The sequence below is a fragment of the Lonchura striata genome, chromosome 4, assembly GCF_046129695.1.
Source record: "Lonchura striata isolate bLonStr1 chromosome 4, bLonStr1.mat, whole genome shotgun sequence".
Lineage (NCBI taxonomy): Eukaryota > Metazoa > Chordata > Aves > Passeriformes > Estrildidae > Lonchura > Lonchura striata.
Genome location: NC_134606.1, coordinates 51,460,886 through 51,475,516, shown reverse-complemented (window position 1 = coordinate 51,475,516; position 14,631 = coordinate 51,460,886). Strand labels below are relative to the sequence as shown.

General features: G+C 39.5%; 1 protein-coding gene across 4 annotated transcripts in view; it reads left to right on the top strand.

Moving 5' to 3' along the window:
• Positions 1–14,107, top strand: part of PDLIM5 (PDZ and LIM domain 5) — a 126,851-nt gene extending 112,744 nt beyond the window's left edge. For all 4 annotated transcript variants that reach the window (XM_077782965.1, XM_021550322.2, XM_077782963.1 and 1 more), the window contains 4 exons: positions 4,595–4,775; positions 5,784–5,904; positions 10,030–10,145; positions 10,734–14,107. In XM_077782965.1, the coding sequence (XP_077639091.1) occupies positions 4,595–4,775; positions 5,784–5,904; positions 10,030–10,145; positions 10,734–10,823 (508 nt within the window). In that variant the 3' untranslated portion in view covers positions 10,824–14,107. The remainder of the gene's footprint in view (positions 1–4,594; positions 4,776–5,783; positions 5,905–10,029; positions 10,146–10,733) is intronic.
• The last annotated feature ends 524 nt before the right edge of the window (positions 14,108–14,631 follow it).

Genomic DNA, 14,631 nt, shown 5'->3' with positions numbered 1-14,631 from the left:
GATCTGTGATGTTTTGGAAAAGTTATTCCAACTTCTACTGGTTACATCATAGAAATAAAAATATATGAATCTAACCCTCCAGCACAGGTGCAGCTGTGCATCTTAATCCAGTGGTTTGTTTTTTTTTTTTTTTTTTCCTTCACTGAAAAATCAAATATTATTATCAGAAAATTTGCACTTATTTTTGGGATAAGATTCCTTGAACAGTTTGAATTATACAATAATTATGTCTTTATTATTCTATTACTTTTTGTTCTCTGGGATTTGGATTTGTGTCTAGTAAATAACATGCAAGAAACTATTCATTTTCTTTTTTGTACTGTTATTTTAGTTTCAAACCAAATAAAAAGTGCACTATATGCTGCATTTTTCATACAGTAGACTTCCTTGCCTTTTACAGCAGTTGTGGTTTATCAGGGTGTGTTGATGCTTTGTGCTGTGAGATCTCAGTCCTGAGCAGTTCCCCTCCCCTCTTGGCCCTTAAAGCAACTTTCTGGTGCTCCCCACTCCCCCATTTTGATCACAAAAAAAGAGATGAGCTGCTGCTCTCTAACCAGGATGGTCTATTGGTCTGTGAGGCAACATTTACTCCTTATTGGATATGTGAGGGCAAACTGCAGAGGCCCCACTTGACTGTACTTAAGCCATTGTCACCTCTTGTAAGTGACACCTTTTCATGAATAGTAATTGGTACCCACATCTGACTTCTTTGTAATGTGCTGTTGGTGTTTAAATCCTTATATTTCTTCATATGTTAAATGCCTTCTCAATTATTAAAAGCAAGTGTTCCGAGATGAGTCGATGTGCATTAATCAATGCCAAATATGCCTCATGTTCACAGTATACAGTGGATGTGGAAGACTGCAATGGCATTTTGAGTTCAAGTTTTAGCATAATTACACTTCATGCCCTCAGTGGTAGCTTTACCTATGAAAAGGTAGGAGGAGGATCAAATGGCACTGCATTGTACATCTGTTTTGAAGCCAAAATGCATTCTGGAGCAGGTTACTTTACACTCGGGCATAGAATAACCATGGCTGGATGAGCCAAAACCTTTCTTAGAGACACCTTATGACTTTTTAATATATCTTCAATTATTCACATAGTGATTGTCTGAAGGTTCCAGTTTCTCCAAAGCTTCATTAAGTAAGCTTTTCTTTCCATGTCTAAAACAATCAAAGCTGTAGGCAAACTAAATTTCTCTTGATCTACTTGCTGTGACGGTCTGGCAGACTTCTGGCATTTCCTGATGAAGACTTCTGGTTCCCAGACAGCTGTACCAAGTTCTGCACTGCAGAGTTGGCTCTTCCTTTGAAGTCCAAATGTGTTTTTCTGGATTGCCATTGAGAGCATACTCTTTGGCGTGGCTGCTGTGAATGATGACTTGGCTTTGTCACCTTTTCATAAAGCTTAATTGTTTTTAAAAGCAAAAAGCACAAAGGAAAAAGTACAAATGGTGCTTCCTTTCAGCACCTCCTATACACAAATTGTATACTGTGGCATTTTCAAGGGAGGAGAAGAAGAAACTTGCAAGAATGTAGAACTGTAGAACTGCTGTATGGTTAACTGTGAAGTGATTTGCCTTCCTAACAGATGTGGAAAGCCTTTTTGATCTCTCGACCACCAAATTTCAGTTCTGGCTTACTATCATAATACAAGCCACATGAGAGACTAAATTAGTGGCGTACTAATATAATACATCACAGTCATACTGATGAAGTTATATTCCATTATGAACGTTAAGTAATTGAAATTGCACTTAGGTTTCCTTTAAGTTACTCATTTCTCCTTTCAGCTTGCCCCAATATCATTGTTACATGCAGAACCCAGATGTCTGAGGTGACTACTAAAATCATGTACCTTTAAAGCATTAGATTCTGCAAATACTCTTGTAACAGAATCTCTTTCCAAGAAATAATAAATAAATGGCTAGTTTGTTTTCATCTCTTGAGTTCCATTCACATAGTCCAGGTGGTAATGCCAAAAATTTGTTCAGAAATGCTCAGCATGTCAAAGTTGCCTGGGGTAGAGGCTCATTCATAGCCAACTGTTGCCAGTTGGGTCATCCCATATCCCATTTGGACGGTAGGAATGTGGGGTTTTAGCACTGCTTTTACAAATATGTTCTAGTTGACGGAGGCATGTGGGATTTTTATTGGTTTTAGTATTAAATGGGGAAGAAATGAAGGATGAAGACATCCACAGACATCTTCCTAGCATTCCATCCCCCAGCTACTACTTTCATTGCGTGAGTGTGGGCATCCTGCTCCCTTACTCAAATTGGGACTGTAAAGTCCTTTTCAAATTAATAGAGGAAATAAATGCCTTTCACTGCTGGAAGCTATCATTTTGATGGCAAAATTATGCAGAGACTGGGAACACCTCCAAGTTCTGAATATCATGTTTTAGTGTATTTTACATGGCAGGTATATTTTTTTTATTTTTTTTATTTTTTTTTCCATATTCTGTGGGGCAGCTTTTAAGTTGCAGGAATCATTAAGCCACAGTATCAGCTTGACATGTTTAAACTGCGGCTTGATTGAAAGTAAAATTGTATTTAGAAAGTGTTCTTCTGGACATGTGTGCACAGGGAGTCAGTGCACTAATGGAACACCTCGTAGACTTTGTGCAGGGCACAGCCCCAACTGTCTGGGGGCTTTGGGAGAGGAACTCTGTAGGTGCACTCTCAGGCTGTTCCTGGTCTGTCTGCGTTCCTGCACACTGTCCTGAATGCCTGACCTCAAATGTCAGGGCTGTAAACTCTGGAGAGCTAAATGCACAGATGTAAAAATTCCCTCTCCTCCTGTTCCTGGCATGCCTGCTTCCCATTGCAGAGCTTAGCCTGTCATTTCAGTTCAGATGGCTTGAAACTCAATCCTACCTGGAGCCGGGAGATTGTCTTTAGTGTCAGCCCTGTGTTAATGAATCTGTCAAATTAGCCTGTGCTGACACGGCGCTCTGAGGGCACTTTGTTGTACATAAGGGCTTGTATTGTTTGGTCAGTACATAACTGAGAGGACATTGATGTAAAAAGGTGCTTGTAGAGCAGTGGGAGGGTATCGGGTTAGGTCAGTGTTTGCACTGCTCAGGCGTCCGCTGGGAGAGGGGCTGGAGAGCTGCACTCAGCCCCAGCTCCCTCCTTAGAGCTCCTCTCCAGGAGCCCTTTTTCACTCTGTTCCCTCCAATAAACAGGGATGAATAAAAGAAACTGGCCCGGACTAAGTATGTTCATCATCTTACAAGGGCTTTGGGTTATCCTAAATCTTTGAGTCTGTCCTAAGTCTGGTTGAGTCCCTTGTCTTGGACTTCTTATCCTACTGAAAATATATAGCGTCACCAGAGAAAATGTAGAAGAGAAATGACAGTCTTTACACTCTATCCTTGATGAAATTGCCCTCTGTCCTCAGCTCACTTATATTTCCATTTTAGAGTCAACATAAGCAAATTTCAAGGTGGATTTGGGGGGAGTGGGTTATTTATTTCTTTAGTGCTGTTGCTTTGTTCATATGAAAATCTTACAGAAAAATGTTCTTGTAGATTACTTGATTTAAAAAAAAAATGTTTAGGAGCAGGTAGTCATATTAGTACCTTTCAGGTTCTTTTCAGTGCAGCATTAGATTAGAAAAAAATAAATAATTACATCTTTTCACTTTTCACTATTTGAAGGAATTCCATCTTTATTGGTGTTGGAAAAACAGGAAATCTGGCGAGGTAGATGAACTTGAACCATTAAGTTCATCTGAAACCTAAATTCTAGAAGGTTGAGTGTTGGAGGGACCTTGGAGGCACCTCTTTAAAGTAAATATGTTCTCTGAAGAGAAACATACTGAAAATATTTTCAGATGAATATAGAGACAATTATATATACTTGGGATTCATAAGTTACAAACTGAGAATTTTTTGATGACTGAAAAATAGATAAATTTCTATTAACTGCATTGCATTAATCAGGCAAATACTATTAAAAGTATAGTTATTTTGCATTTGCAAATGATAGAGGAAGCTGTGTGTTTGGGAAAAAAATCACCCATTTTAATTTCAAAAAAAATCCTCATATAAGGATGGATTATCCTCCTATATAGGATAGATTATCCTGTAAGAAACTTGTTGGCTAGGGATTGAATTTTTGTCTCAGAAGAAACTGGTGTTATCTGTTCCTAGTGGGGTCAAGTCTACATATATTTGTAGTCTCAGTATGAATGCAGACTGTAGGAGAGCTGATCATGTCACTGAATCAAATATCTCTTTGCAATAGATGGAATTTGGAACATGGGAAACATTCTTCTTCACATCCCTAGCAGACACTTCAGCATTGTATTTAATGTAGTTCTAAAATAAGATTTCTGAAATGCAGTGAAGTGAAAATAATTAGTGTTTGTTGTGGGCAGGCATTTCTAGGAAAGAGTTCAATGGAGATGGATGCAGTCAACACTTGGAACTTTCTTAGAGCCTGTAGGAGGAAAGAGCAATGGAGCAATTTATGTGTGTGAACAGTGTAGTAATGGCCCAGAGCTATTGCAGATAAATCTATCAACAACTTTTGCAGGAGCCAGCCCAGGTGCATTTGCTGACAATATCTCTTCTTTCTAATCAGAGGACCCTTCTTGGTGGCTTTGGGAAAGTCATGGCATCCAGAGGAGTTTAATTGTGCCCACTGCAAAACCTCCATGGCATACATAGGATTTGTGGAAGAGAAAGGGATGCTGTATTGTGAGGTCTGCTATGAGAAGTTCTTTGCCCCTGAGTGTTCAAAGTGCCAGAGGAAGATCCTTGGGGTAAGTGACCACAAGTGGCCTGTTCTTTGGTGGGAACAATAATCACAGTGTTCAGTGCTTCTCGGCTATGAAATTCCATTTTGCCTGGCCCAGTGGGCATTCTTTCAAATATACTCTTGACACATCTTTCTGCTCTCATCACATACAGAATACACCTTTGGATTTTCTAATGTTGAACCTTTTCAGCATCTTTGGGAAAAGGTGATGTAGGCTCCTTGGCTCTTTTAAGCTCAGCTCCTGTTTTCATGAAGTGGTTCAGTAGCTGTTGCCATTACCAAATTTTCCTGAGCAATATGCTTTTAATTGGCAGCTTTTTACAGACTGGAAAAGGCGAAGTCAGGAATGGAAGTAAAAATTAAAAATCTTCCATAGGTGAACCGAGCATTAAGAACACACTGCTTGCTAGATGAGAAGTACTGAAATATTCCCAGTGTTAATGGAGATGGAAAGATGCATTCTCCTACTGGGTACTGATATTGCTTATTTGAGCCTGCCAGCTGATCGGCTGCTGTTTTGCTGCAGACAGCAATGTGTCTGCATTCTTGTGTAACTGGGGTCATGCAGGGCTCTGGCAGCACAATTCTCAAGTCATAGCATCTTCCAGAACAGCACAGAGCAGTCATAATTTTCTGTGTGATGTCTTTTGATTAACTCTTCACAGAATTCAAGAGAAGGGAGAGATGATGCTTTTATTATTTCAGGGGCCCATTATGGGTGAGATTCTGATTAAAACTAAGAATTTGAACAGATGAGTTGTTAAAATTTGTCCAACTCTGTCAAACCTTCCAAAGACCCCGAAGGATTTTTCCTGAAAAATAAGGAGATGTACCATAAATAAAGCACCTCATTAAGTTTAACATCACAGAACTTGTGTACACAACCCATTTTCAAAGTAGCAGCAGGAAACAAAGTATTCTTGAAATGGATCAAGTGTGGAAGCATAGCTACCACAATTCTAGTCATCACATCGAAATAATGTGTTCCTAACACTTTTTCTAATCCCCACAGGAAGTAATAAATGCTTTGAAACAAACTTGGCATGTTTCCTGCTTCGTGTGTGTGGCCTGTCACAACCCCATCCGCAATAATGTTTTCCACTTAGAAGATGGTGATCCCTACTGTGAGACGGGTAAGAAGCAACACAACCAAAGTTTACTGCAGCTGTGCAGGAAAGCAGAGCTCAGTAAGGCTGGGGAGAAAAAAGATTTCGTTTTCTCAGGCTGCACATTAGAAGCATCCCAGAAATTTCACGTACCTTTGATTTGTCAATTCAAAGCAATAGCTGCTGCTGTAGACTCTTTAGTTTGCAGCAGGAGGAGTTGGTGAGGGTTTCTTCATCAGCTTCAGCAGGCTTCTTGTCACTGATTTTTACCTATTCCTGTTAAGTCCTCAGCTGGAGTATCAGTGATACATCAAAGTATTACTTTTAGAATGACTTTCTGGCTGGGTTTAAAGTTATCTGAAGTTTATGTAAATCTGCTTATTTAGCAAGCACAAGCAACTGCCAGTGGGGTAATGTGGTTTTCTATGAATAGCCTTATTCATCACCTGAGGGACTTCCAAGACTAAGCAGTCTGTCCAGGTAGTTTTTTGCAGGATCAAGATAACAAACTGTCAGGGGAAGAATGCAGTGACACAATTACAGCATTTGAAAGCCTGCTGAGCAGTATTACATGAACGATGTGGCCTAGAAGTTCAGACCATTTCTGCTTTGGTTTTTAGCACTTCCAGCTAATCATAATATTTTTTATAAAATCATAAAATAGTTTGGGTTGGAAGGGACCTTAAGGATCATCTGGTTCCAACCCCTCTGTTAATGCCTCCCACTAGACCATGTTGCTCAAAGCCCCATACAGCTGGCCTTGAACATCTCCAGGAATGAGGAATCCACAGCTCCTCTGGGAAACCTATTCCAGTACCTCACCACCCTCACAGTAAAAAAAGTCTCCCTATCATCCAATATAAATGTACTCTTTCAGCTTAAAGCTATTCCCCCTTGTCCTATCACTACTTGTCCCTGTAAAATGTCCCTCTACAGCTTTCCTCTAGGCCCCCTTCAGGTACTGGAAGGTGCTGTAAGGTCTGCCTGGAGCCTTCTCTTCTCCTGGGCTGAACAACCACAATTCTTTGAGCCTTTCCTCAAAGGAGAGGTGCTCCATCCTTCTGAGCATCTGTGTGACCGTCTCTGCACTTGCTCCAGCAGATCCACATCCACCCCATCTTGGGAGCCCTATAGCTGGACACAGGACATCCAGTAGGGTCCCAGGAGAGCAGAGTAGATGGTTCAGAATCCCTCCCTTGTCTGCTGGCCATTTCTTCTGTGGTGTAGCCCAGGATACAGTTGGCTTTCTGGGCTGTGAGTGCACATTGCCAGGCCATGTTGAACCTCTTGTCAACCTATTATCATAATATGAACAGTGTTTATTTAAGTTGGTTTTCTAGTTCGCTTAAAACTTTAAATGTACCACTCTGAGCTAGGAAGGAAATAAACAATTTGTAAAACAATTCCTACAAAATGGAAAAGAGGCAAAATTGTATCAATATTATCCATTCTCACAGTGCATGCTGTGTTGGAACTGTCAGTTGGACCCCTGTTATGGTTTTCCTCCTACTCTTAGGAACATTGCAGTTTCACTAGATGTAGAAATGGATTGACCAGAAAAGATTTAGCATGAATTTCTAACGACCTCTTCGAAACAGATCCCAGAGCTGTCCACAATTGGTGCCAGGGAGAGTGCTGGGTACTGTAAGCATGAGGAAAGTAGGCCAGTTTATCCAAAATTTCTCTTGTCAGAGCTGCTTTAATGAGATGTTGGCAGATACAAAAGGACACAGTAGGTTATTGCTAACTTGGTGACAAATGTAGAGGAGGGTGTTGCTCCTATTGAATTTGTGGAGCAGCAGAGGAAACGGGTTTATGAGTGGCATCCTCCAGTGTGACAGCATGGTGAAATTTCATCCTGAAGCCATGTGAAGCCCCTAATCCTGAAACCATTTGATGATTCAAAAATAGTACTGGAGGAATCAATAACTCCCCTTTGGGTGGAAAGCTTATGACGGGATTTGTTCTCTTAAGGTTCAATTCTTGTTCCTGTCACCAAATGACCCACACGTCATGCAGTGCATTGATTTGTGCTACTGTTACAATTTCTGTGCCAAATGTGCCTTTTTCTATACTGCAAGCAGGAAAAATTGTGGTAAGATATCAAGTATACTACACTTCTTGCAGTTTATTTCTGAGATAAAAAGTTGCTAGTGCAAGTTAATGCAGACACAATCTGTGAGGTGTTATTGGCAGTGATACTTTGTAATGGCTCTGGCTCACTAACTAGATGTTAATTTGAGTTATATTAATTTTTCAAATACTTTCTGTCCAGCTGGAGTTATGAATCTATGACTAATTTTAAAGAAATAAGGAGTAAATGTCACTGCCAACTTTCCTTCTTCCTAGTGCAAAGGAGAGTTCTAATTTTAAATCTGTATTTGAAATTATAACAGCATCAGCTATTAGTATTAAAGGGGACTTAATCTGCAGAATGTTATGGCTTTAGATGTTGAGGCTAAAATTAAAATAAAAGTCTGGATATCTACAACTTCGAACATTTTTAAAGTGCAGAGTTAGTAGCCTAGTTTTGAAAATGCTGTGTGCAGGAAGCACTGATATGTGACTGTGTAAGAAGTCTGCCTTGGGAGGCTTCTGTGGTATTGCAATTCAAGCATGCAAAAGAAAGCTGATGCCCTTCATTCTGCCTTATCTACTGCCCTTTCTTCAGAAGAAAAGCCAATAAACTTATCAACACAGCCACAAGCCAACTTACAGAAGGTTTTGACTGCTAGCACCAGGAAAATATCAGTAAGATTCAGTATGACCACAAATGCCAAGAGCTGAAAGAGTACAGTCATGAGATTGTGTCCTTCAGGGGTTTTGCACAGGTCTGTCCTACCATTTGATGTTTTTATTGTCTTTCTTCTTAAAAACCTACAAATTCATTCCAGTAGCATGGATTAATGGAGGTGATCAGTGAAGCAGTTTCTTGCCACTGGCAGCTATCGAGGGCTTTACTATTCTACAGCACTTGTTTTCCCCATCCTGTTGAGATGTCCCCTATGATGATTCATTTTCAGGGAGGTCATCATACAAGACACTCTCTCAGTAAACAAAACCAGAACTTCCCTATTGGGCTTGACACATCTGATGATCCTCTCTGGGCTCTGCTGCAGTAAGCATTTGAGCTTCAGCAGATGTGTAGAGTGTAGGTGAGAAACAAAATCCACTTCTACCCTGCTTCCCACCCCTTATAATTCTCCTTTGGAAATGATCCCTGGCATCTAACTTCCTTGTCAGAGGCAGTGTTACTATGGTAGTAACACTCTGTTACTGGTAGATGGAGTCCAAAACCTCATTATGGCTGTCACTTTGACTGTAGTTCATATTATGAAGACAGAATGTTGCATGACATGTTTGCTATGTAGTGTGCTGATCCTAAATTCTCTCATGTTATAGCACTAATGCCATTGGTGTCTCTGCAGGAATAAAACATTTGCTTCCTAGAATGGGGTGCTTGAGAGTTGAAATAAGTAAAAAAGACCAGACAACTTTGGCTGGGGAATATGAATGGTTCAATGCCATTTGTTTTAGTCCCTGCTCCCTGAGATTGCTGGAGAAGCGTCTTCATAGTAATGAAGAGGAATGGTTTGTTGGTTTGTTTTGGAGTTTTGTTGGTTTTTTTAAAAGTCATGTAACATATTTTAGTGACTAGAAAGGTATTCTGACTTAATCCAAATTTCTAGACCCTGATTAGGACAGAAGCCTAGTGAGTACATGGCTTTGAATACTGCAGTCTGGGGCAAAAATTGTGCCAAAATGTAAGTGAGAGTTCATTGCTCTCTGAGAAGATCTGTACTGTGAACAGCTGGGGTGTGGTTTCAGAGTTGGAGAGAACATAAGGGACATGCAGAGTTCATGTGGGTGCTCTCAAGGAGTGCATTTCCCCCCTCCAGCCCTCTGTTGGTCTCAAGGAAATGAAACACCAGGAAGATGGAAGCATTTGCCCACTTGAAAGGATGAGGAAAGGAACTGAATTAGCAGGAAGTCAATGTCCCATGTCTTCAATCTAGGAGCTCTTTATTCAGTATACTCAGTCTAATAAACCTCAGCAAGTCCAAATCTATTGCCAGTGAAAGAGCAAAGCTCTCAAGGGGTCAGTCCTGCTTTTCTGCATGTGCTTTAAAAGCTGTTTGTATCTCTTTGCAGATTACTATGCCCTCTTTGGTACGATGTGCCATGGCTGTGAATTCCCCATCGAAGCTGGAGACAGGTTTCTTGAAGCCCTGGGCCACACTTGGCATGACACTTGCTTTGTATGCTCCGTAAGTAAAACTAGTCTGCCTTTAAACAAACCCTGGCAGCAGTGCTAGCCTGACCCATATGGGAGTCAACAGCTCTAACCTCTGTCAATCCCCTGAGCCCAAACAAAAAGTGCTTTCCCAGTTATTTGGAAGGTGTGTTGCTATTGTAAGCCTTTGGCTCGGGTGCAAGCGAAGGTGTCCTGGATTGCAGCCCTGTGTCCCAGCATTTAACCATTGGAGTTCACTTCCTCACAGTGAGTGTGGAAGGTCACAAGGGAATGGGCTGTGTTTCCAAAGTAGTAAGAGTGCTTTTGGCATAAGGACACTGTAGCCAAGGTATTGCTTGCTAATATTGTATGACCAAAAAAACCTTAGAGAAGCCCCAGTATTAATGATTGGAGGTTTTTTTCCTTAAATTCTCTTAAGAAAGGTTATGCTTACACCAACCACTAGTGTTATATAAAAAGAGGATCCCTTAAAAAAAAAGGTGATTCTTATTCTTCGAATATATTTGTGCATAGAACAATACCATGATTTGGCAGTCTGAATGGTTATGGTGTAATTAATCCATCTGAATTGGGTGTTCTTTTGTTTCTTACCCCATTTCAGGTATGTAGTGACAGTTTGGAGGGCCAGACTTTCTTCTCCAAGAAGGACAAGCCACTGTGCAAGAAACACGCCCACTCTATCAACATCTGAAACTTGGAGCTCGTTTTGTGTAACAAATGTACTGAGCAGAAAGGTTAAAATGTCCATGTTCAATAATTTGTTAAAATTATTTATGCCAAATTTTTCTAAAATGAAAAAGTGATGTGGAAACTTGCAGAAAGTATTGTATACTAATTTTTTAGAGTGTTTATCATTTATGATTTTGCTTCATAAAAAGAAACGTATCAGGAATTGCACCCAAGCCTAACAATTAGAGTACCTTTATCCCTACACTTCACACATTACTGTATTTCATGATTTTATGACCACATTTGTCTCTGTTTCATTATGAGAAGTGAAGCATCTATAAAAGTAAATACCTGATATTAGAGGTCTCAGTCTTGCTGCTCTTCAGCAAATAAAAGGAGATTGGATTCAACAATCCCAATGACTTTATTTCAGTGATGTTTTTAAGGTGTGTCCAGAAATATTGTGACTAAACTCCATTAAAAAGAACTCAAAGTAAAGATAGGATTACACAAAATATATAGTTCCAAAACTTTTTTTTTTAATCTGCTATTCATATACAGGAAGCTTTCTACATGATTACATGTACCTGTGCCTTTGCACTTGAATTTCTGATAGGTTTGCAAGGGATGGAGGTTTTTACAAAGCATTTAAGGGGCTATGCTGGTAAAAAATATTTTGAAGATGCCACTTAAAACATAAATGGGATACTTTTCTGTAACTCATATACTGCCAGAACACTAGCCAAAACCCCCTGCTGCTGAGGGTGTGTTTGATAGGATGAAAATGTCAGATCAAATCTTAAGGGAGCAGGGACTTCAATTCTTTTGTTTGCAGGTTAGGTTTTAGGTAGCTTTAAGTGCCTTGTAAAGGGGAAATTGTGCTGAATCGTCAGGTAACAGCGTTTTGTATCCAGAATGTGAGATTCTAGTGTTGAATGAGGGAAGCTGCTGAAGTGCAACTGAGGACATTGTTTTTTTTCCTCAGTACATTCTTTACTACGTAGTTCATGAATATGTATATTGGTGGAGTGCCAGGTAGCATACTGAAAACTTTCTTGTTCAGCTGTTAAGATTTTTATTAGTTTAGGATTTATTTTTCTCTTCCAGATGTAGGGAATGGATTGTGAAATGATATTCCATTGATTTAAGCAGCTCAGTACCTCTCAGATCTTGCAAGGGAGCAGAGAGACAATGCTGTCATTATGCATTTGTTGCGAGCTGGATCAGCTGATTCTGTGGCTTGATAGGAATTTTGCATCCACCCAGAGAGGCAGTGCAAGCCCAGTGCACCAGCTCAGTCCCCCTTAGCCTCAAATTAGGGTTTAACTGGTTTAATTGGAGCAATTGCAGGCAGCCAGGGAGGAGGATGTGCTCCTCTGCACAGGGTGAATTTGCTTCAGTAGAATTGCACAACAGTGAAGGGGGCTCTCTTGGGACCAGAGCAGATTCATGAAGAAAACTGAATTTACATCAGTTTGATTCAACTGAGGTATCGGAGCTGAATTGTTAAACTGTAGTGCTCTTTCTAGTAGACATTAAAAATAACCATTTACTGGTTTTGTTCTTGTGGGGTGGGTTTTTTTAACTGATTCAGCAGATAGTTTTATCCATTAAACCATGGATAAAAAAGTCACAAAAATTTGGTATGGTTGAATAAAGCAACTGTAATGAGGAACATCAACAAAAGAGGAGGAAAGAAAACCAAAATTTCTGTACTGAAATATGAAAAAATATTTGGCTTTTAATTAATTCAGTGAGACAGGTTCACATTGTGGGGCTATTTCACTTTATTTCCTGAAGTTGTTTTTATTCAATATTACCACGTTTCTTTTTTAACTTCCAGTGGCACAGAAGAAATTTGGTAAATTTGGTGAATGTTGGTAAATATGAAATTTGGTGGTACGGTATAAAGCTGTTTAAAATGTTTACACTCTTGTAGATGTACCCTATTGTGAGTTCGGCTGAAAATCAGAAAGATAGAAGCAGACTGGACAAGATACACTAATATATAAACCAGGTTGCTTTTAAAATTAAGTGGAATGTGGAAAAATGAGACCTATGGACTAGGTTTCAGTGGAGCTTTATTGCACATGTGTGAGGAAAGAGGAATGCACAGGAAAAGGGGTTCCATAATTTCTGCGATTCAAACCTTGCAATTTTAACGTAGGATAAAAACTTCTCAATTTGTCATTGTCCTTAAAATCCAGTTAAATTTTGTTTAGCCTCATAATTTTAATTGGAATTTTATTTTTAATCCATATGCTCTAGGGTTTGAAATTTTCCAGTTGTTAATGAATTTGAGGACAAAAGCCTGAAACGCTCCAATAGAACTGCTTCATTTAGCTGCTTTGCCTTTTAATTTTTGCTTTTATCTATTTGTTTAAAATTTTAAAGGAAGCATAGAGTCACTGATAGATAATGGATATTTAATGGCTTTACCAAATTATATAAATCAATTAAAAGGAACATAATTTTTATCGTTATTTTAATAAATGAGATTTTAGTAGAGCACTTTATAATAATGCCATATATCTCACTGAATATTTATTACCTTTTTTGTTGTTGTTTAGAACTATTTCATCCTGGTAGTAGTTTGTTTTATTTTAAGCCTGCCTTTACCCCTAGAATCTTCCGGGGACTGAGTGTATGTGTTTAAATATACTTTTTTCTACATGCACACGTATGTGCATTGAGAGACATAAGTATAAATGTGTATTTAATTGCAGACTTGACATAGCAAAAAATCATTTGGGGATTTAGTGAGATTCCCAACTTCTTTTCACACAACACACATATAGCATTCATGTTATGAGGGAATGTTGCAGAGTCAGGACAGATGTATTAGTAACCTAACTACTGTAGGTCTTTGCATGCATTTTCAGTCAGTCGTCATTTTTCTTCCAAAACTGCCTGTGAGAGAATTTGGAGTTAGAATGTCTTTGTAAGTGAATAATTGATCCATGGTGACAATTTCAGTATGTTGTAATGAAATAATTCAGGATTGCATGTAAATATAAATGCTTAATATAACTATGCCATAAACATAAAGGCAGGAGTTGAGTTGTGGTTCAGTGTGTGTTGGTTTGTTAATTGTGTACCTGTTTCTTCACGGAGCTACGTGCATCATCTAGCCATGCCAGCTGCTTTGCAAACATTGTTTTATGCTAAACTACCAGCTGTTAAATCCTGTTGATTTCTTTGCTTGTGTTTAATAATCTTTGGCATTAAATTTTGTCTGTTTGCATTTGCAAATTTAATTACAATTGAAAAACATAGTAAGCAAATAAACCCTACTCAAAACCTGAATTTCTTTGTTTCAGTTATTTTCTGGTTGTTAGATACTTTCTTTTCCTGAATCATGGCCAGTAAAGGAAAGCCATGATTGTACACATGAATAGATAATATTTGAACTGCTCATTCTCCAGGTTTTATAGGTTTTTTAGCTTTGTGTTACAGGGAAGGACCAGGGAGTCCTGGTGACACTAAGGTGACCATGAGCCAGTGATAGCTCCTCTGAGACAAGTAAGACCACCAGCCTCCTGGGGTCCATTAGGCAGAGGATTGCAGCAGATGGGAGAAGTTATCCTTCTCTGCTCAGCCTTTGTGAGACCCATCTGGAGAGCTGAGTCCAGTGCTGGTCTCACCAGTACCAGAGATACAGATGTACCGGAGTAAAGAGTGAGGGGTATGGAGCATTTGTCATACAAGGAGAGGCTGAGAGAGCTGGGACTGCTCAGCCTGGAGAAGAGGGAACTCGGGGGAGATCTCATCGATGTCTACAAACACCTGGATAGGGGAGTCAAGAAAACAGCCAGGCTTGGTATGTAGTG